Source organism: Eschrichtius robustus, chromosome 4 (genome assembly GCF_028021215.1).
Source record: "Eschrichtius robustus isolate mEscRob2 chromosome 4, mEscRob2.pri, whole genome shotgun sequence".
Lineage (NCBI taxonomy): Eukaryota > Metazoa > Chordata > Mammalia > Artiodactyla > Eschrichtiidae > Eschrichtius > Eschrichtius robustus.
In genome coordinates, this window is record NC_090827.1 from 139,069,424 (window position 1) to 139,094,181 (window position 24,758).

At 38.0% G+C, this 24,758-nt stretch overlaps 1 protein-coding gene across 2 annotated transcripts in view; it reads right to left on the bottom strand.

Moving 5' to 3' along the window:
- Nucleotides 1-10,993: 10,993 nt before the first annotated feature.
- Nucleotides 10,994-24,758, bottom strand: part of SCLT1 (sodium channel and clathrin linker 1) — a 247,181-nt gene continuing 233,416 nt past the window's right edge. For both annotated transcript variants that reach the window (XM_068542339.1, XM_068542338.1), the window contains exons 19-21: nt 23,674-23,752; nt 15,286-15,381; nt 10,994-11,463 (exon numbers count right to left, since the gene is read on the bottom strand). In XM_068542339.1, the coding sequence (XP_068398440.1) occupies nt 11,401-11,463; nt 15,286-15,381; nt 23,674-23,752 (238 nt within the window). In that variant the 3' untranslated portion in view covers nt 10,994-11,400. The remainder of the gene's footprint in view (nt 11,464-15,285; nt 15,382-23,673; nt 23,753-24,758) is intronic.

The window sequence follows — 24,758 nt, forward strand, 5'->3', positions numbered from 1 at the left end:
TTAAAAAATAATTTTCAAAGGGCAGTTTCATTAAATGCATTCTTTTGATCACAGAATTCTGGAACATTAGGGCAAAGAAGAGGTATCTCTATTCTACAAAGAAGACATGTCCCAGATCATAGCATTAGGCATTGGCGGGACTGGGCCAAGGCCCTAGTTCTAATTTCTAGTTTGGTGTTCTCCCTGCCTGAAAGAGGCTTTACTCAACCACTACATGCAGGCATTAGCATATAATGAAATGCACCTTTGTGTTGGGAACAGCAAAAGCTGGGAGGGTTACATATTCTCATGTAGATTACAATGTACAGGAGTCACAACAGGGTAGCAGTACAGTCCCTAATTTACAATTTTTGTAAATATGTGGCCAGTTTTTTTAAACATGAATTGTTCATACATTTGGCTAAAAGCTTGTTTATTTCTCCTTGTTCCTCCTTAGTGACTATTTACTTCCACGTAGCTTGCTCTGAGTAAGACCCCAGAGAGAAATAACTGTGATTCATCCTACAAGGTCTAAAGTTGAATAACCAAGATAGTTCTCTAGGGAAATTAAGTCCCCAGGAGCCAGAGGTAGGGCCTATTGCTGGCAATTCTGCAACATGTGATGGGAAACGTGGCACCAGGGACTCGTGTATGTGTTTTTAGCCAGATCACTTAGAAAACGGTTTCTACCTTTGAAACATTCGCCATCTGCAGCAAACTTCGCAGTTAACTTCAAGGTTGAAATCTTCAATATGATTTCCCTTCAGTGCTCAGAACTGCATTAGATGATGTGCTCCAGACTTTGACTGAAAAAGAGGGTAAAAGCAAATCTGTTATCTCCTTCCTTGACTTTGACCATTCCCTATGCTGCTAAGTTTGATGTTGCTGCAATCCAGCCTTTCCTGAGTGCTGGTGGACTGCTCGTTGGGCATTTCCTTTTTGATGTATGCAGGTACTTGAGATTTTGGAACTCATCCTTTTCTATATCCTGCCTTAAGAGAATGCCATCCAAGCCTGGAACCTGTTCTTATTTCTTCAACTCCTGTAGCCAAATGGTGATCTAGGTCTATGTATTATACGTAATACCTCTTCAGCATCTTCTGCTTCTCTTAATCCCACTACCGCTTGCCACATAGTGTTCAAGCCTCATCATTTCTTGCCTGGATTACTGCAGCAGCCTCTTACCTGGTTTCCTTGATTCAAGTCTTGCTGAAATTAATCACTCCTCCCAGTTTGCTGCAGTCTTGCCAGCGCTATCTCCATAGTGATAACTTCCACAATAAAAACTGACTGTTATTCCACATGCTCGTCAGAGAACCTCCAGGCTTCTGTAGATGATTACAAAAGGCTTATCAAATGGCAAAAGCACTGCTTGGTATTTTATGCATATTAATTTGTTTAAACCTCACAGCATGTGAGGAAGGCACTATTATCTATCTGCAGATGAGGAAACGGAGGCACAGAAATTAAGTAATTTGCTCAAGGTCAGTAGGTGGTAGAGCTGGGCGTCAATCCTAGCCAGGCTGCAGCTAAGCCCCCTGGGCTCTACTGCCTCTCAGAATATAAAAAGAGTTCACATAAAGTAGTTCATGTGTTTTTGAGTATATGGAGGAGTATATGTGTGAACTTCTAGTTCAATGAATTTCTGTAAAGTAAAGCTAATTATCTTGGTTTAAAATATTATGTTAATGTACTGCTTGAATGACTATGAACATAACCTAATGGGTAATGAGCAATATTGTTGGCTTGTAGTCAGTTAGTCCCTGCCTTCTTCTAGGGAGAATGGAATTAGTTAATTTAGTGTCCTATACATTTATGTAACACACACATGCACACACGTATTTACAGATACAAAATATATGCCTATGATAAAAAAATAGCACTGCTATCAAGAACTCAAAGAATAATTTTCTCTATATCCTGACACGTTACTTGGAAAGTTAAAGAGAATTATTTAAAATCACATTGTTTCTTGACGATGAATCTGCAGTTAGGACTAATGTCTTAAAACTTTGATGCTATGCAAAACCTGCAATTCAGTATTTTTGTGATATAAAGTATAATAAATCTGGTTAGCTTTTATAAATAAGTCAAGCAAATTAAATAGCAAAGATAAAAGAAAAAAATGCATACCATCATTCCTAATGTATCACTAAAGTATCCTGATATTCTCACTACTACTTGGCTTATATGGCTGAGTTCTAAATAGTACATTTATAATTATGGGTTAATTATGGTTAGTTTACCTATTAATCTGGCTGATGGCTTAATTTCCGGATTCTCATCAGTGTGAGACCATTTCTTCATGAAGCAAATCTTTTTCTCTGGTGTTTCCCTCCTCCGTGTAGCAGCCTCAAATGTGCCTTCCTTCTTTGCTTGCTCATTTTGGCTCTGCTCCAGCTTTACAGTTTGAATCATTTGAGCTTCTCTTTTTCATATCAAATGCTTGTGGTCATATCTTTGCCTCAAAGAGTCCCAAATACTCAAAGTAAGTAAATACTTTTCAAATACCTTGCTTTAAAATACCATGCTTATTTTGACACAGGAAAATCATATAATATAGTATCAACCACTTTATAATTGCTAAACACAACTTAACATATTTATTATTTTTTGGTAGATATTTGGTAAATTATTTTTGGTGAAATTGTCACCACCTATTAAAGAAATCTGTCAGTATTTTTTTTGGATCTGTCTCCTAAAGCAAAGGAAATAAAACCAAAAATAAACAAATAGGACCTAATTAAACTTAAAAGCTTTTGCATAGCAAAGGAAACCATAAACAAAATGAAAAGACAACCTACTGAATGGGAGAAAATATTTGCAAATGATATGGCTGATAAGGGGTTAATATCCAAAATATATAAACAGTTCATATAACTCAACATCAAAAAAAAAAAAAACCGGATTAAAAAATGGGCAGAAGACCTGAATAGACATTTTTCCAAAGAGGAAATGCAGACGGCCAACGGGCACAGGAAAAGATGTTCAACACTGCTAATCATCAGGGAAGTGCAAATCAAAACCACAATGATGTATATCACCTCACACCTGTCAGAATGGCCATCATCAAAAAGAACACAAATAACAAATGTTGGCAAGGATGTGGTTGGTGGGAATGTAAATTCCATACTGTGGAAAACAGTTTGGATGGTCCTTAAAAAACTAAAAATAGAGCTACCATATGATGCTGCAATTCCACTCCTGGGCATATAACTGGAAAAGACGAAAACTCTAATTCAAAAAGACACACGCACCCTCAATGTTCACAGCAGCATTATTTATAACAGGCAGGACATGGAAGCAACCTGTGTCCATCAACAGATGAATGGATAAAGGATATATATATAGATAGATACACACACACACACGTCTATGTATGTGTATATATACACACATATACATACAATGGAACACTATTCAGCTATGAAAAAGAAAGAAATTTTGCCATTTGCAACAACATGAATAGACTTGGAGGGTATTATGCCAAGTAAAATAAGTCAGACAGAGAAAGACAAATACTGTATGATATCAGTTATATATGGAATCTAAAAAATACAACACACTGGTGAATATAACAAAGAAGAAGACTTACCGATATAGAGAATAAACTAATGGTTACCAGTGGGGAGAGGGAAGGGAAGAGGGGCAATGTAGTGGTAGAAGATTAGGAGGTACAAACTATTACGTATAAAATAGGCTGCAAGGATATATTGTACAACACGGGGAATATAGCCAATATTTTATAACTTATAACCTTTAAACATTGTGAATCACTATATGGTACACTTGTAACATAATGCTGTACATCAACTGTACTTCAATTGAAGAAAAAGAAAGCTTTATAAGGCAATCAAAAAAAAAAAAAAAGAAATCTGGAAACCTTTAAAGGAGGTAACCCACTAATTTATATAACTTCCTTTGCTTAGATCTATATTTTTCACTAAAGTTACTTGACTTTTTAGGTTATGGCCAATTTCTTTTCAAGGTTTGAAAAAATACCCAAATCCCACTAGATATGAAGATGCTTTTCTTAGGAAGTTTTCTATATAATGCATATAATTTGATAACCAAAAGGGCTTTTTGGGTTAGAGTCAAGAGTCAGAAAAGGCAAAGAAAGACTCGGTCACAGCTCCGACTCGTTATAATAAGGCTGATGAATGAAAAAGTGAACGCAGAATTTTTCAAAACCTATTTTGTGTCTGTATTTTCTATCAAGAACACGAATCCTTGAACTGAAAAGGAAAGAATGGACACTAGTAAGAGCTACCTGAAGTCTAGGATGAAGCACTTGTTTGAGAGTACCGAGCTGTTTACAGTGAGTTCGAGCCTCGTGACGCAGAGGAATTAAACCCCGGGGCCCCCATAATTCCAGTTGGGCTTTGAATGCAGTCACTTTATCTGCCAACTTGAACACAGTTTGCCGTTCTCCCCTGAAGTGACAGATTGAGTTTGTTGAGCAGGTTGAATAAGCCACACAAGTAAGCAAGTTTTGCGACCCATTCTGTGCTACTGAAATGTGCTGCCAGTGGTGACTGTTTTTCTAAAAGAAATCTTTGAAGTGGCTCTTGTAACTCAAAAGCTCTGGCCAGTGATGTACTTTTAGAAAGCCATCTCACTTCTGTGTATAAGAGAAGATGTGTGAACACTGGGATTTTTGACATGTTTCAAACGTTAGCAGAGATTTTGAGAGAGACTGAGCCCGGGCCTTCTTTCTCCCAGCTGGTGCATGATCACCTATCTCAGCTTTCAAAAGACTTTGAGCATTACTTCCCAACCACAAAAGACCCCTGAACTGGGAAGGAATGGATCTGCTACCCATCTGTGAATAAGCCTGGTGAATCAACTTTGTCCGCGCTAGAAGAGGATCAACTGCTTGAGATCACAAATGACGGTGGCCTTAAAAGTATGTTTGAGATAACTTCAAATCTCCGTATATTCTGCATTAAAGTCAAGGCAGAATATCCTGAGATTGCCACCAAAGCACTGAAAAGCCTGCTTCCATTTCCAACAACCTATCTTTGTGAAGCAGGGTCTTCTGCAGTGACAGTGGCCAAAACGAGATCACGGAGCAGACTGGACATAAGCAACACACTTCGGTGTCACTGTCTCCCATCCCTCCCAGATGGGACCATCTAGTTGCAGGAAAACAAGCTCAGGGCTCCCACTGATTCTGCATTATGGTGAGTTGTATAATTATTTCATTATATATTACAATGCAATAATAATAGAAGTGAAGTACACAATAAATGTAAAAAACAAACAAAAAAACCCCGGGGGCACTCAGAGAACCTGTAGAGGCGACTGCTCAGTCACTGTCAGCAAATGGGGGAGGTGTCAAAAGCACGAATTCCGCAGACTCTTAAGGATGCAGTGTTGGCAGAAGGAATCTGGTGTTGCAGAGACCTGGTTTGAAAGCCTGCAGTGCTACTCTCCATCTATGTGACCCTGGGCCAGGTGTTTAACTTTTATGACACCTTATATGTTCGGAAAAGGAATGGCAACACCTACCTAGCAGGGTTGTTGGATTATACAAGATAATAAATGCAAAATGCTAGCACAATGCTTGTATAAGGTAGGTGCTCAATAAATAGACATTATTAATACAGATCGGCATGGTTATTGTAGATCCAGCGGAAGATTCTCCAGTGGATCCAATGGATTCTTTTGGTTATTTGCAGAAACATGACTGTAGCTACTCTCCTTCTCCCTTATCCCCTAGAGCACGGTTCACATGAAAGGAAATCCTAGTCTCATATTTTTAATCTTCACAGATCTAAGTGCCAACAGATTTCCTCATACATCATATTATGATCTGATGGCTTTCTTATTCTTGGAAAAAAGGATAAAAATCGTGACCGAGAGTTTCCATGATGCCATACTAAAGGACTGAAAGGGTTTTAAATAAACGTAAAAGGAACAAGCAGTGATTACTAGGATGCTACATGGATTTACTAAGAAGAAACCCATCTAACTTGTCTTCTCAGACAGGATTACTAGATTAGGTCTGGGAAGTATGACAGGTGCAGCATAAATGAACTTTCCTAGGCAGAAGCCTAGGTCTTTCTTGATGTTTTTATGATAGTGTAGAAGCAGCAATATGGGCTAGATTAAAAACAGGTTGACTGACCATGCCTCATGGGTCCTGATTATAACCTGTCATGGGAGGTGGTGGTTGGTATGCTCGAAGAGACTGACTGTACTCAGATCTGTCAATTTCTCATTTTTTCAGTGATTTTCATGAAAATATGGGTGGCAATGTTTATCAAAGCTGTAGATGGAATTCACTGTAAATAAAAAATTGTCATGGATGCAAGAAATATAGCAATAAAACAAAATTAGACACAGTTCCTATGCTTATAGGTAACAAACTGGATGACAGAATTAGGAGATAAAATGACTTCAGCACGCTGTAATAATATAATGAAAAGCGATAAATGACCAGTCCAGCTTCTGGGGCAAAGATCTGGCTTAGCAACAAAACCTTTAGAAAAAACTTAAGATTTCAGTCAACAGTATGCTCAATATCTGTCCAACAGTGTGATTCAACTTCCAAAAAAACTTACATGATTTTAAGCTGAATTAATGGATGGCGTAGACTCCAGACCAGTAATTCTCATTTTTCTGTCATCCTAAATACTAATGAGAAATTATATGAACATTTTCCTGAATCACTAACTCAGTAACTGTCAAAGCAGGCTTCCGTGAGAGAATATGTCACTCTTCTTGGGGTGAGGGAAAGGGGAAGGGTATGTACTGTGAAGCCACAGTTCCCTGGAGATTCTAATAAGCTGTCCCCCCCTCTCACCCCCTTGGGCAGGTATCACTTACCCTCTCCCCACCATTCCCAGTCATGATCCAGAACAAGGGAATTAATAGTTTATACCCTGAAAATAATGTTTGGCTCTGGGCATAAGACTGAGGCATCCCAAGCATACCTGGTGTAAAGTAAGGTGCTCGTAAATAGCTATTGAAAGAGTGAAAGAAGATATATATGTTTTCAGAGACCAGTGACTGGCTGGTGCAAGGACTCAAAACCAAGCCCTCTGAGGAAATGGAGATGCTTACTAAGTACAGGGAGAGCATGATAATTATTTTTAAAAGGCTGAAGATCTGCCATGTGGAAGATGGTTTAGACTAACTCTGTTGTACAAGGCAGAACGGAGGGAGGAGACACATTTCAGTTCAGTATCAGCAAGAACCTTCTAGTGGTCAAGGCTGTTGCAAAGTGGATTGGGCCACCTCGAGGGAGAGGGAGCTGCCTACACCGCCCCAGTGAACTTCAACAGCTGTGCACAGTTAACACTGGTAATTTGTTACTAAAAATAAAGGAGTGAGCTACAAGAACATGTACTTAAAAAGGAAGAAGCTAGAGCAGGTTCAAAGTTATCTCTATAATGTTTTCCTCCTTTGCTTACATTCCAAAATACTTTTTGAGCGGAAGAAATAAGTGTAGGGTTAGAGCTAGTGCATTGGGAGTGTCTACGGGCATGTGGGGCACGTGTGAATTTTTGTGGTGAACCCTTGGGCTACAAGGCCACTTACTTAGTGTAGATTTTTTTCTTGGTGGTTGGGTGGGTGCCAGTGTTGTAAAAAATTACTTTAAAAATGCCTTTCCACCCTATGATTTTTGTTATCTAAGTATATACATATTTACCTAGTTCTTCCTTACGTAAATACTAAGAACATTAATACTGTCAAAAAAGCTACACATTTTTTAAGCTTTAACAGCTGGTAGTGAGGACTCCTCTTGGCGGTCCAGTTAAGATTGCGTGCTTCGGGGCTTCCCTGGTGGCGCAGTGGTTAAGAATCCGCCTGCCACTGCAGGAGACACGGGTTCGAGCCCTGGTCCGGGAAGATCCCACATGCCGCGGAGCAACTAAGCCCGTGCGTCACAACTACTGAAGCCCATGCACCTAGAGCCCGCGAGCCACAACTACTGAGCCCGTGCACCTAGAGCCCGTGCTCTGCAACAAGAGAAGCCACCGCAATGAGAAGCCCACGCACCGCAACAAAGAGTAGCCCCCGCTCACCGCAACTAGAGAAAGCCCACGCGCAGCAACAAAGACCCAATGCAGCCAAAAATAAATAAATACAATAAATAAATTAAAACAAAAAAAAAGATTCCGCGCTTCCACTGCAGGGGTCACAGGTTCGATCCCTGGTTGGGGAATTGGGATCCTGAATGCTGTGCAGCACAGCCAAAAAAAATTAAGGAAAAAAAAAAAGTTGGTAGGGGACAGATTTCACAGGCAACACTGGGGTGTTGCAGTGTCTGTCTACTCTCTGTATACATATCTATATGTATACATACATTTTACAGTAAGCTAAAAATATTAGTCATTATTTTTGATTAAGAGGTTTACAAAAAAACCTTATTACAGATTTATTTTGGAAAAATTGATAAAACACATTATGGCTAAAGAACAGAATTTATAATAAAATGTTTAAAAGTGTATTTTCGCTCTTCCTTGGTTTGTCTGAGTTGGCTTGGCAGACTGTGCAGCTATGAAATATTCATATTTGCTGAATAAATGAAGGACTGAATTGTTACTAATGTTCTCCCATAGTTCTCACACCAGAGGAGAAATCAGAAGATTGTTGGCTGTCCCAATTTGCATATTTGTATACAAAGTGAAGAAGAGGTAATCATATCTCTTTTCTTCCTCAGGGAGAGATGATAAAGAAACACAAATAAATAAAATGAACTAGCTATGTTACCCCCAATTTCAGATTTATATCATTTCTTTTCTCCCTTTCCTATTCATTTACCCTGTCTCCTAAAATAAAGCTCACAGAGTAAATGATACTTACTGTCTGTGTAAATGAAGTTAAGACTGACCAATATGAGGAATGTCAAAAACGCTACTACATTTTTACATTAGAAATCATTAGCTAGCAAACTTTTCTGGAAGAAAAATAACCATACACGTTCAGTTCTGTTGCTAATAGCTGAAGTCTCTTCAAATTGAACAGAGGTCAGAAGGGCCTATTATCGGCATTTTAGCAGCTTATCCTTTTCTTGGAGAATATCTAAGTATTCAAGAAAGATAGCCAACTGGAGGGGGGAGGTTATTAGTATTAAAATGTAAAGAGTAGGTACCTTTGGCCAAAGTTTGGAGAAAGTGCTTATGTTGAAAGATTTTACCTTAAAGAAATAAGTCTGGAAAGTTAGATTTTCTTTTTAAAACAGGATAATAATACTTGTATTTCATTTGTCTACAATGTTAGTTTCTGAAGTGCTTTCTCTTACAGTCTCATTCTTTTGTCAGATATAATTCTAACATTTTCTCTAATTAAAAGTTTTAAAAAATAAACACTATATTCTATAAACATAAATATGAACATAACTCTTATTACATGGAAATCAGTCTGTGAGTGACATGGGAAGGAATTTAGAGAATCAAATGAAAAATGCTTTAAGAAATGGAAATAAGCTAAGCGCCTCTCTGCCATTTAACTGTCATGTCTGTTATTTGGTCTCGTCGTTGTATTTGACACTAGCAACCATTTGCCCCCTCCTGCCTATAAGGTCAGATTTCATCCGTCATTTAGTTTTTGTCATCTTGGATTCTCTTGGTTACCTCCTCCAGTGACTCTTCTTCCTGAGCTCATTCAACCAACGAAGACATTTTCTAAGGGCCTGTCCTTAAAGACTCTTTTTCAGTTTTTGAACAAACAATTCTTAATACCTTCCATGTCCCAGGAACCGTGTTGAGTGCTAAGAATACAACGATGAATGATAGTAAACCTGAGTCCTACTCTCAAGGAGCTTGCAGTCTGCTGGGGAGGAGATGACATTAAAGAAAAAAATTTCAAAAACAGTTATTTACAAATTTTGGTAAGTGCTATACAGGAAAAAAATATAGCATATATTAAGAGCAGTACAACAAGGGGACCTAACCCAGTCTGGAGGCTAGGGAAGGCTCTCGGAGGCAGTGGTGTCTGAGTAGTGATCTGAAGAACGTGCAAACGGCAAAGTATGTGCGGAGGCCCTGTGTGGGGAGGGAGGATAACGTAATGATGGAAGATAAAGAAAGCCATCATCAGGGATACAGCGTGAGAAATGGAGGGGAAGAGGTAGTCAGTACATCACACGAGGCCCGGAGGCAAGCCCCTACACTCCACGGCTTCAAATCTCAGCTCCATGCCAAAGACCTCATGACTATCCCAATTTGTTGGCCCCAGTCCTAAACGTTTGACTGCTGGTTGGATACTTACACATGCATATTTTCAAGTCACCTCAAACTCAACTCATTACCTTTTATCTGGACTACTGCAACGGTCTCCTAACTTGTTGTCCAGACGCAAACCCATCTACCCTAGTCACCAGAAAGCAGGGTACACCATGTTCAAACTAGGAGCAGAGAGTAACTAACTACATGGATCTATGAAAATCAATAGGACTGCGCTAGTTCAATGCCCATGCAGTCTCAGAACTTAAGATTCCATTTGATTAATACTGCTTTGAGTAATAGCAAAAACAAAACAAAATAAAACCCCCAAAACCCCAAGCAAATGAAAACCTTCCCAAATTCTTAAATATCAATATTTGATAAATACTGAAAATCGTGTAAGGTAAAAATGAATCACTACAATTATACATTAAAATACATGACAGGGACTTCCCTGATGGCGCAGTGGTTAAGAATCTGCCTGCCAATGCAGAGGACATGGGTTCGATCCCTGGTCTGGGAAGATCCCACGTGCCACGAGCAACTAAGCCCGTGAGCCACAACTACTGAGCCCACGCACTGCAACTACTGAAGCCCGTGCGCCTAGAGCCCGTGCTCTGCAACAAGAGAAGCCACTGCAACGAGAAGCCTGCGCACGGCAATGAAGAGCAGCCCCTGCTAGCTGCAACTAGAGAAAGCCCGCGTGCAGCAACAAAGACCCAATGCAACCAAATAAATAAATTTATAATTAAAAAATAAATAAATAAAATAAAATACATGACAGCATCATTTTAGAAAGTGCATAATTTATTACATGTGAGTTAATAATAAAACGGATACTTGGGAACTTTAAAAATGAGTTACGAGTAACAGATGTAAAATTCTCAAATTCTGGAACCTGAAATATTAAAATTCTAGCAATTTCTTAAAACTCTTTCTCATGATTAGCATAGTTTGAAAACTGTTACGCTCTTCCAAGGGAAAAAGGAGGAATTAAAAAATAGACACGTTGATGAAGGCAATGAGCTCTTCCCAGCTGGCTTTATTCTCTACTCAGTATAGGATTACCTTTTCTTTACTTACAGGAAGCTGTTCTGTTTTCCAATAACCCTCAAAACAGAATGGAAAATGCTTATGCAAAACGACACAAGCCTTAACCATTCTATGCAGGTTTTACCGTTTCAATAAACTTCTAGTCCAACAGCTTTCCCAAGTCTAAAGTTCTGTGAGTGAACTATGAATATTTTTAAATATTTTCCAGATTCATCATGGAGGCTGCTTTTCTTCTCTGTACTGTAATCGCACTGAGCTGCAATTGAAATAAACAGTCAGTAAGTAGCTACTTTTTCTATGGAAAAATCTTAGACTAATACAAAGTATAATGCATCACAACTTACAATTATTGCAAATAATCTTATTGTAAGGGGTCTTGTTAGAGGTCGCTTTTTGTGTTCATTTCTCTTTTACTCTTGAGACTTTAAAATGCCTGTATTACCCTAGAGATATGCATGTCAAATATGGCATTCCATAGCTCAGTGATACACTGAGAATTCCAAAACATATTTTACAAATGAATGAAAAACATCTAGATAAAAATTAATCAGGAAAGAGGCTAGAACACAAACTAAGTGTGAGCCAGCACAATGCAGGGCTGATAATAAAAAGATGATGACAGATCATAGTAAGTCTAATAAGAAAATAATCTTTAAATATTAAATTGGAATTGATAATACAGACACATGGTAAAACATATCTAACAGTACAAAAGAGTATACAGCATAAAGGAAGTCTTCCCATCTCTGTCCTTCATTCCACATCCCTCTTTTCAGGCAAAACCACTATTTCCAGCTTCTAAGTATATTTCTTGAAATATTCTAAGTGAGAATACATGCACATATTTCCTCACCCTTTTTTATTTAAAAAATGATAGAGTACTATACACACTTTTCATATTTTTTTCCTGATAAATGACCTACCCTAGAAATAGTTCCACATTAAATCTACTTTTTTCCTCTTAACAGCTGCAAAATTTCCCGTGTATGGATACTCCATAGTTTAACCGGTTTCCAATTGATGGGCATTTAGATGGTCTTTAATCTTTTAGAATTATAGGCAATGTTGCAATTAGTATTTTTACGTGCTTCCTTGCACAGACTTGCCCAGGTGCAAGTACACCACCTGCAGAATAAATTCTTAGAATTGCTGGGTCACAGGTCAGGTACATGTACAACTGTTGAGAGATACTGCCAAATTGGGTGCCAAAGAGGTTGTACCAATACACACTTATGTCAGTGATGTATGCAAGTACCAGCACAATGTATTATCAAACTCCATGACCTGACAGGTGAAAAATAATATATGATTACAGTTTAAATCTGTATTTGCCTTTTGGGTGAGGATGAGTTGGGCATTTAAAAAAAATGTTCAAAAGCCATCTCTCTTTTATCCTTTATTCACTTCATTGTACTGTAGCACTTCTTTTTGTTGATTAGCCACGCTATGTGTGTTTAGGATACGAGCCTTTTGTCATATGTGTTGCAAATATTTTTCTCTGTTTGTCACTCACTTTACGACTTTTCTATGCAGAAATCTGAAATTTAAATAGTCACATTTATTAATTTCTTTTCATAGTTTCTAGGTTTTGTGTCCTGCAGAGAAGGGCTTCACCATACTGATTTTTAAAAATCCCATACCGTTAAAAGAACACAGTGTGGCATTCAATAGTTTAGAATGATATACTTGGAACATCTAACCATCGTCCAGAGATGGATGAAGAAGATATAGAAAAAGTTAATCAGAACAGCACATTTCGAGCGTGACTGAATGACTACACTGCAGGGCTTGTGCTGAACCAATGACATGATGCTGGGCTGCACTGGTAAGAATGACATGTGAGAGACAATAATAATCTTTTAATACAGCAGTCTTTAACCTTTTTGCCACCAGGGACCGGTTTCATGGAAGACAATTTTTCCACGGATGGGGGAGGGGCGGGTGGTGGTTCAGGCGGTACTGCAAGCGATGGGGAGCGATGGGGAGCGATGGGGAGAGGCAGATGAAGCTTCGCTCACTCGCCCGCTGCTCACCTCCTGCTGTGCGGCCGGGTTCCAGGGGTTGGGGATCCCTGTTTTAACGCCTTTACTTCATTAAATATCAAGCCCTTCCCAGGATATTATTTTTAACAGGAGTTTCCAGTTTTTGGAAGAAAATGGGAAAATTAGAAAGGATTCAGAGAAGGCAAAGGTAAAGATTAAAAAAGACTGAATATATGTCTTATAAAAAAGTTTATGACTTGGACACATTTAAAATAGAAAAAAATATTAACTCCAGGGAATAAATTCCTTTTTGTGTATGGGGAAAATGCTGAATGATTACTTTCCATCTTCAAATGAGAACAGAATGGAAGGAAAAAAACTTAGGGAAAAATCTGTGAAGTGGTTACTGACAAAACAATAAAAAGAAGGCTCACAAGGAGAATGGTGTAATCTCTGCCGTTAGGGAGTTTAACTAACAGGAGAAACATCTTTGTTGGACTGCTTAGGTTTAATTCTGTCAGGAAGGAGACAACTAGAGGTCAACTGGATTATATCGTTAAGGTTCTCTAACTGTACCCTTGTGCAGGTAGTTGATTTTAAGTAGGCATTTTCTTTACCACAGTCCTTGAAAAAGGTAAACTTGAAGCTTTAAAGACTGTGATACAGAAATTTAATTTCTATATATAAGTATCTTATTTGCCACTTAATGACTATGCTAAGTGCTTTGTATGTGCTCATTCCTTTGATCTTTCAATAACTCTATTGGGGAGGTGTTATTATCCTACGTTAAACATGAAGAAACTGAGGCTTAGAGAAGTTGAAATTGCCCGAAGTCACATGGCTACTTAATGGCACCAGGCTATCTGCCTGACTCCAAAACACCTCCTCTCAAGATACTGTCCCATACACCTTGGCTCCTGTTACCTTATAATCTAAATGAATAAGTGAATTCTTGAATAATTAATTAATTCATCCAGTAATCCATAATTTCATAAGAAATTAAACTTACATGGTAAAACTATAATTACTTTCAAGAGGGAGGAAAATTGAAGGGCAAATTATGATTGGATTTTCTTTAAGTACTATGCCATGTTCATACCAGAAGTAGATTTCAAAAAAAAAAATCTATAAACGTCATGAACACAAACTGAATTCAGTATTTAGTTAGTTACTGCTGTAATAATATCTAAGAATAATGTTAATTTTGATTGAAACAGTACATTTATAACCAAATATTATGTAATTATTAATATAGTAACTTGGTTTGTTTTTCTCTATCTATCTAAACTGTCTGTCTCAAGCCTATCTTTATAATCACTAAACTCTTTTCATTTTGATCCGAACAGGAGAGACCACTGCTCCTACTTTAGAACAAATGGCCCATTTCATTTATGTGATACGTGTGCATTAGGAGTAATTGCCCCTTATTATTTCATTGATGTTCTGCACTTTTTACTCAATTTCCCATTGGACAACTTTTATATGGTATTTTAGATTTACATGGTCATATACAAATGTGCATTAAATGAAGTTAAACCTATAAGCTAGGTAATTTTTTTCCACTTAAAAACTGCAGTAAAAACAGTGCAATTTGAAACACTACATTCAAAGCAATGTCATTTACTTCTGAATCTGTCAATGAATACCTGCCTAGTTTTAGACAGAACATAATTCTAGAGCAGTGCTGTCCAACAGAACTTACTGGGGTGACAGAGTTGTTCTACATTACGCTGTCCAATATGACAGCCATGGCTACATGTGGCTTTTGAGCATCTGAAATCTGACTAGTGTGACTGAAGGTTTCAATTTTAATTTTATGTAATTTTAATTAATTTAAATTTAAACAGCTGCCTGTGGCTAGCAGCTATCGTATCGGACAGTGCAGTTCCAGATTTAGGTGTCAAATGGAGGAGGCTGATGTTTATTTCTGATTCTGAAGTTTACTTTTTCAACCTTAAACATTAAAGAGACTAATTTTAAGTAGTTTAATCAAATGAAAATAAAACTACTAGTTCTCTGGAAACTTCTGAGGAACTTTTCTTATCTCCACTCTACTCAGACTATTGTTATCCAGGGATAATGAGGAAGCGCCCTACCTGCTGGGAGGCTGAAGCAGCTCTCTGTTCCGCCTCACTTAGTCGTTTCTGAAGTCTGTTGGATTTTTCTTGATGCTCTAGAATCAACTTTTCATTCTATTAAGGGGAAATATAAGACAAACAAGTTAGAAATCCATACGCGGCACGGAGATGTTTTATGGAATAATCAATGAAAAATCTGGACATCATTTTACCACTTACAAAATGCAAAGATAATATATCTCCAAATTTACATTTTTCAAGTCATGAACTGCAAGGTTCAAAGCTGGTTTTATATTATGACTAAACTGGTTCCCCTCCCCTGACCCTCCACCACATGCCACCAAAGAAAGTGAATTAAATCTAAAAGCAAAGTGAATCTGAAGTTAAGACCAAGGCTTTCAGTTTGTGATTTGTTAACCTTGAGATGCTATATCACTGCTTTGGAATCACCTGGAGAGTGTGAGAACACAGACCTGGGCCCCACAACCAGAGCATCAGTAGGGGTGGGATGGTCCTGAGAATCTGCACTTCTATCAAGTTCTTGGGTGGTGTCGATGCTGTCTGCTAGCGTATTTAGAACCACTGTGCTAGACAAGCTTCCAGGGGAACTGTGACATAGTGTACGCATTATTAAGGTCAAGAAACAGAAAATATTCATTCTAGAAATCCTGATTCTTACAGAGTTAGACTTACCTTAAATGATTTATATGCTTACGGTATTATTTAAAAGGGGAAGAAATCAGTCTACATGTTTCCCAATACATTTGTATACTCCAGAAGGTATAGGGTCAATAGCATTATTAAGGCATTGGTATGGGTTGCATTATGTCCCTAAAAAAAAAGATGTTGAAGCCCCAACCCCCTAGTACTTAGGAATGTGACCTTATTTGGAAATAGGGTCTTTGTTGATGATTAAGTTAAGATGAGGTCATTAGGTTGGGTCCATATCCAGTATGACTGGTGACTTCATAAAAAGTGGAAATTTGGACATAGAGACAGACATGCACAAAGGGAAGAACACATGAAGACACAGGGAGAACATTATCGACAAGACAAGGAATGCCCGAGGCCACCAGAAGCTAGGAAGGAGGCCTGGAAAAGATTCTCCCTCAGAAGGAACCATTTCTGCTGTCTTCTTGATTTTGGACTACTGGCCTCCAGAACTGCGAGACAATAAGTTTCTGTTGGTTAAGCCACCCCCGTCTGTATTACTTTGTTAGAGCAGCCTCAGGCAACTACATAGGCATCATGAGTATAAATCTGTCACAACATGGTGTCATGCAGACAAGTTAAAAGAATCTATCAATTAAAAAATGTATTAGCCTTCTCCATACTTACTAGCCTTAAAAAAAGATTTTGCACATGTAAAATTGTTATACAGTTCTTTGAACTAGATGGTTCCCATGTCATAACATACAAGTGATAAGAATGAACGTCATGCCTAGTAATACAAAATACTGAACTAACACTATCCTGCTAAAATGTGCTTATTCTATTTCTTATTGTGCCCAAAAGCAAAATTAAATTGTATGAAGAGAACTATATTGGCTTTTCCAATTTACCAAGATGTTTAAATACGTAGTCTTAAATTTAAGAGACACATGATTAACACCAGAGAAAACCTAAGGAAAAACTGCCATCATCTATAATAATCATTTTCATAGTTATAATCAGACTATATATAATGTACATTTTACTGTGCTGCTACCATAATGGTTAAGGCACAGTCCAGCTTAGATAAATCATAATATATGCAACTGTTCTTTTTTAATTGATCATTTTAGTTGCTTTTGATCTTCCAAAATAATTAACATTACTGTGTTGAATTACTGTGTTGACCCTTTAAACTTTTTAAAATTTTAAATTATTTCCTTAGAACAGATTCCTGGAAGTGGGAGCAACATCAAAGAGTTTTTGAAAGGCTACTGTTTAATTGTTTTCTAAATGGCTCATGTCAATTTACAATGCTATAAAACTGAAGTGTAATGACTTCACTATGGCTCCTATAGAAGGCCACAGAGAGCTGGTGGACCATACAGCCTGTTAATGAAATTCCAACAAATACCTTCGAAGTTTGCTCATCAAACAAAGAACTAGAGTTCTAGAAAGTTCTAATAATAATCTGGAAATTGTTTAAATTTTTTTCTTCAAAGAAAAAAAATGATAAACCCTTGCTATATTTAGTTCTAAAGCATTAATCTAAAGGAATGTTTTAATATATTCCAGTAGGAAAAAGTATTTTCCACATGTCTTTTGTGATGGATTAAAACAAAATTGGAGGAGGATCTTCAAGATTATGGTGGAGTAAGACGTGGAGATCACCTTCCTCCCCACAAATACATCAAAAATACATCTACATGTGGAAAAACTCCTACAGAACACCTACTGAATGCTGGCAGAAGATCTTAGACTTCCAAAAAGGCAGGAAAGTCTCCACGTACCAGGTCGTGTGGCTGACAGGGTCTTGGTGCTCTGGCCGGGTGTCGGGCCTGAGCTACTGAGGTGGGAGAGCCGAGTTCAGGATATTGGACCACCAGAGATCTCCCGGCCCCACGTAATATCAATCGGCAAGAGCTCTCCCAGAGATCTCCGTCTCAATGCTAAGACCGAGCTCCACTCAACAACCAGCAAGCTCCAGTGCTGGACACGGCATGCCGAACAACTAGTAAGACAGTACACAACCCCACCCATTAGCAGAGAGGCTGCCTAAAATCATAGTAAGTTCACAGACACCCCAAAACACACCACTGGATGAGGCCCTGCCCACCAGAAAGACAAGATCCAGCCCAACCCGCCAGAACACAGGCACCAGTGCCCTCCACCAGGAAGCCTACACAACCCACTAAATCAAACTTAACCACTGGGGGCAGACACCAAAAATAACGGGAACTACGAACCTGCAGCCGGCAAAAAGGAGACCACAAACAGTAAGTTAAGCAAAATGAGAAGACAGAGGAATATGCAGCAGATGAAGGAGCAATGTAAAAACCCACCAGACCTAACAAATGACAAGGAAATAGGCAGTCTACCTGAAAAAGAATTCAGAGTAATGATAGTGAAGATGATCTAAAATCTTGGAAATAGAATAGAGAAAATACAGGAAACATTTAACAAGGACCTAGAAGAACTAAAGAGCAAAAAACAATGATGAACAACACAATAAATGAAATCAAAAATTCTCTAGAAGGAATCAATAGCAGAATAACTGAGGCAGAAGGATGGATAAGTGACCTGAAAGATAAAAGAGTGGAAATAACTACTGCAGAACAGAAAAAAGAATGCAAAGAATTGAGGACAGACTCAGAGACCTCTGGGACAACATTAAATGAAACAACATTCGATTTATAGGGCTCCCAGAAGAATAAGAGAAAAAAAAAAAGGACTGAGAAAATATTTCAAGAGATTATAGTTAAAAACTTCCCTAATATGGGAAAGGAAATAGTCAATCAAGTCCAGGAAGTGCAAAGCGTCCCAAACAGGAGAAATCCATGGAGAAACATAACAAGACACATATTAATCAAACTATCAAAAATTAAATACAAAGAAAATATATTAAAGAAGCAAAGGAAAAGCAACAAATAACATACAAGGGAATCCCTATAACCTTAACAGCTGATCGTTCAGCAGAAACTCTGCAAGCCAGAAGGGAGTGGCAGGACATATTTAAAGTGATGAAAGGGAAAAACCTACAACCAAGATTACTCTACCCAGCAAGGATCTCATTCAAATTCAATGGAGAAATTAAAACCTTTACAGACAAGAAAAAGCTAAGAGAATTCAGCACCACTAAATAAGCTTTACAACAAATGTTAACGGAACTTCTCTAGGCAGGAAACACAAGAGAAGGAAAAGACCTACAATAACAAACCCAAAACAATTAAGAAAATGGTAATAGGAACATACATATTGAGGACTACCTTAGATGAAAATGGATTAAATGCTCCAATCAAAAGACACAGACTGCCTGAATGGATACAAAAAGAAGACCCGTATATATGCTGTCTACAAGAGACCCACTTCAGACCTAGGGACACATACAGACTGAAAGTGAGGGGATGGAAAAAGATATTCCATGCAAATGGAAATCAAGAGAAAGCTGGAGTAACAATTCTCATATCAGACAAAATAAACTTTAAAATAAAGACTGTTACAAGAGACAAAGAAGGACACTATATAATGATCAAGGGAGCAATCCAAGAGGAAGGTATAACAATTGTAAATATTTATGCACCCAACATAGGAGCACCTCAATACATAAGGCAAATGCTAACAGCCATAAAAGGGGAAATCGGCAGCAACACAATCATAGTAGGGGACTTTAACACCCCACTTTCACCAATGGACAGATCATCCAAAAGGAAAATAAATAAGGAAACACAAGCTTTAAATGACATGTTAAACAAGATGGACTTAATTGATATTTATAGGACATTCCATCCAAAAACAACAGAACACACTTTCTTCTCAAGTGCTCATGGACCATTCTTCAGGGTAGATCATATCTTGGGTCACAAATCAAGCCCTGGTAAATTTAAGAAAATTGAAATCGTATCAAGTATCTTTTCCGACCACAATGCTATAAGACTAAATATCAATTACAGGAAGAAAACTGCAAAACATACAAACATATGGAGGCCAAACAATACGCTACTAAATAACCAAGAGATCACTGAAAAAAATCAAAGAAGAAATCAAAAAATACCTAGAAACAAATGACAATGAAAACACGATGACCCAAAACCTATGGGATGCAGCAAAAGCAGTCCTAAGAAGGAAGTTTATAGCAATACAATCCTACCTCAAGAAACAAAAAAAAAAATCAAAAAAACAACCTAACCTTACACCTAAAGCAATTACAGAAAGAAGAACAAAAAACCCCCAAAGTTAGCAGAAGGAAGGAAATCATAAAGATCAGGATAGAAATAAATGAAAAAGAAATGAAGGAAACCATAGCAAAGATCAATAAAACTAAAAGCTGTTTCTTTGAGAAGAAAAACAAAATTGATAAACCATTAGCCAGACTCATCAAGAAAAAAAGGGAGAACACTCAAATCAACAGAATTAGAAATGAAAAAGGAGAAGTAACAACTGACACTGCAGAAATACAAAGGATCATAAGAGATTACTACAAGCAACTCTATGCCAATAAAATGGACAACCTGGAAGAAATGGACAAATTCTTAGAAAAGCACAACCTTCCGAGACTGAACCAGGAAGAAAGAGAAAATATAAACAGACCAATCACAAGCACTGAAATTGAAACTGTGATTAAAAATCTTCCAACTAACAAAAGCCCAGGACCAGACGGCTTCACAGACTAATTCTATCAAACATTTAGGGAAGAGCTAACATCTATCCTTCTCAAACTCTTCCAAAATATAGCAGAGGGAGGAACACTCCCAAACTCATTCTGCAAGGCCACCATCACCCTGATACCATACCAGACAAAGATGTCACAAAAAAAGAAAACTACAGGCCGACATCACTGATGAACATAGATGCAAAAATCCTCAACAAAGTACTAGCAAACAGAATCCAACAGCACATTAAAAGGACCATACACCATGATCAAGTGGGGTTTATCCCAGGAATGCAAGGATTCTTCAATATACGCAAATCAATCAATGTGATACACCACATTAACAAATAGAAGGATAAAAACCATATTATCATCTCAATAGATGCAGAAAAAGCTTTTGACAAAATTCAACACCCATTTATGATAAAAACTCTCCAGAAAGTAGGCATAGAGGGAACTTACCTCAACATAATAAAAGCCATATATAACAAACCCACAGCCAACATCGTTCTCAGTGGTGAAAAATGGAAACCATTTCCACTAAGATCAGGAACCAGACAAGGTTGCTCACTCTCACCACTATTATTCAACATAGTTTTGGAAGTTTTAGCCACAGCAATCAGAGAAGAAAAAGCAATAAAAGGAATCCAAATTGGAGAAGAAAAAATAAAACTGTCACTGTTTGCAGATGACATGATCCTATACATAGAGAATCCTAAAGATGTTACCAGAAAACTACTAGAGCTAATCAATGAATCTGGTAAAGTAGCAGGATACAAAATTAATGCACCAAAATCCCTTGTATTCCTATACACTAATGATGAAAAATCTGAAGGAGAAATAAGGAAATACTCCCATTTACCATTGCAACAAAAAAGAATAAACCTATCTAAGGGGACAAAAGACCTGTATGCAGAAAACTATAAGACACTGATGAAAGAAATTAAAGATGATACCAACAGATGGAGAGATATACCATGTTCCTGGATTGGAAGAATCAACATTGTGAAAATGACTGTACTATCCAAAGCAATGTACAGATTGAATGCAATCCCTATCAAACTACCAATGGCATTTTTCACAGAATTAGAACAAAAAATTTCACAATTTTTATGGAAACACAAACAACCCCAAACAGCCAAAGCAATCTTGAGAAAGACAAACGGAGCTGGAGGAATCACGCTGACTTTAGATTATACTACAGACTATACTATAGACTATAGTAGACTATACTACAAAGCTACAGTAATCAAGACAGTATGGTACTGGCACATAAACAGAAATACAGATCAATGGAACAGGATAGAAAGCCCAGAGATAAACCCATGCACAGATGGTCACCTATCTTTGATGAAGGAGGCAAGAAAAGACAGCCTCTTCAGTAAGTGGTGCTGGGAAAACTGGACAGCTACATGTAAAAGAATGAAATTAGAACACTCCCTAACACCCTACAAAAAAATAAACTCAAAATGGATTAAAGACCTAAATGTAAGGCCAGACACTGTAAAACTCTTAGAGGAAAACATAGGCAGAACACTCTGTGACATAAATCACAGCAAGATCCTTTTTGACCCACCTCCTAGAGAAATGGAAATAAAAACAAAAATAAACAAATGGGATCTAATGAAACTTAAAAACTTCTGCACAGCAAAGGAAGCCATAAACAAGATGAAAAGACAAGCCTCAGAATGGGAGAAAATATTTGCAAATGAAGCAACTGACAGAGGATTAATCTCCAAAATATACAAGCAGCTCATGAAGCTCAATTTTAAAGACACAAACAACCCAATCCAAAAATGGGCAGAAGACCTAAATAGACATTTCTCCAAAGAAGATATACAGATTGCCAACAAATACATGAAAGGATGCTCAACATCACTAATCATTAGAGCAATGCAAATCAAAACTACAATCAGGTATCACCTCAGACCATTCAGCATGGCCATCATTAAAAAATCTACAAACAATAAATGCTGGAGAGGGTGTGGAGAAAAGGGAACCCTCTTGCAGTGTTGGTGGGAATGTAAACTGATACAGCCACTATGGAGAATAGTAGGGAGGGTTCCTTTAAAAACTAAAAATAGAACTATCATATGACCCAGCAATCCCACTACTGGGCATATACCCTGCGAAAACCATAATTCAAAAAGATACATGTACCACAATGTTCACTGCAGCACTATTTACAATAGCCAGGACATGGAAGCAACCTAAGTGTCCATCGACAGATGAATGGATAAAGAAGATGTGGCACATATATACAATGGAATATTACTCAGCCATAAAAAGAAACCAAATTGAGTTATTTGTAGTGAGGTGGATGAATTTAGAGTCTGTCATACAGAGTGAGGTAAATCAGAAAGAGAAGAACAAATACCGTATGCTAACACATATATATGGAATCTAAAAAAAAAAAATTGGTTCTGATGAACCTAGGGGAGGGACAGGAATAAAGACGCAGATGTAGAGAATGGAGTTGAGGACACAGGGAGGAGGAAGGGTAAGGTGGGACGAAATGAGAGAGTGGCATGGACATATATACACTACCAAATGTAAAATAGATAGCTAGTGGGAAGCAGCCACACAGCACAGGGAGACCAGCTCAGGGCTTTGTGACCACCTAGAGGGGTGGGATAGGGAGGGTGGGAGGGAGACGCAAGAGGGAGGAGATATGGGGATATATGTATATGTATAGCTGACTCAGTCTGTTATATAGCAGAAACTAACACAAAAATGTAAAGCAATTATACTCTAATAAAGATGTTAAAAAAAAAAATTAGAGGAATTGGATTAAAAAAACCAGTCAGACATGCACAGAAATAAAGGGGATCCTAACAATTCTGAAAAAGCACAAGGTATACTGGTAAAACTGAAATAAGCGCTCTATCTTTGTCATTTAAATATGATGAATCACTAACTTTCAAAGCTTTTATTCGTATTATATTAAGTGTGCACTTTTAGGGTTATGTATGATTTCTACAAGAAATACTCACATCCGTATGGTATTTCCAAGTAGAGAATTAATTTGGACTTGGCTCAGGTAAAATTCTATAACATGTGTATCAAGCTGCAGCAGAAAGCACTTCCCAGGAGGGTCATTATCTTACCTCAGTTACCTTTTCATTTGCCATTTCCAGCTGAGAAAGCAGCTCTTGGGTATGAAGTTTCTGTCGACTCAGCTCACTCCTATTAATCAAGAGAGAGGGAAGAAAAAAAAAAAAAAAGAATGGAAGAAAAAGCCATTAATAACTGTTCAAAAATCTAACAAAATAGAATCTTTATTAGTGAGATACATGTTCATGTTCTGAACAAAAATATCTTGTGTGCAAAATAAAAGTTGCTTCTTAATAGACCATATCTGAAACGACTCATTTCTTTATAAAATACACATATATTCTGGACACTGGTTGTACAACAGTGTGAAAACACTTAGAACTATTGAACTGTTGACTTAAAAATGAATGGGAAACTTCCAGGTGGGTGAACACGTGGAAATTTGGGCAGAGTTTTGGGCCTGGAGAGGGTAAAGATGCTCCGTGCCCCTCTCTCATGCCTGGCCCTATGCATCTTGTCCACTGGATGTTCATGTGTATCTTTTATCATAACCTGTAATAAACTGCTAAACGAGAAAGAAGACAGCAATAATAATAACAACAGAGAAACATTCTGCATGATAAAAAGCCATCTCTTGGCTGGCAAGGACCAAAGTATTCTACCCCTGGCAAGCCTGTTCGCATTTGCAGCAAGAGGGCATTGAGGACCCCTCAAGAATAGACCACTCGAGCTTAGTTACGCCTCCGCAGAAGGATGACTTCTGCACCTTTTTCCTATCCCTGCGTGCCTCACACTCACCACACCTCAGACTGCTGTACTTTTTTATTCTTTATTCCCAAAATAGCTTGAGGCCCTTGTCTTCAGGGAGGTAAATCTGAGACTGGTTCTCCTGTCGCTTGGCTGCCTACTGAATAAGCCCTCTGTTTGCTGCAAACCTCGACAACTCAGCGTTCTGGTTGCTACCTGTCAGGCAAAACCAAGCAGGCTCGGTAACACTAGGACGTCAGTAGTTCACAAATGAATTCATCTAGAGAACTGACAAATCTGTCAAAAAGAGTTGGATCTTGAGAGAAGATTTGCTTGCGTGGCAGCCGTGTGGCTGACAGGGTCTTGGTGCTCTGGCCTAGTGTCAGGCCTG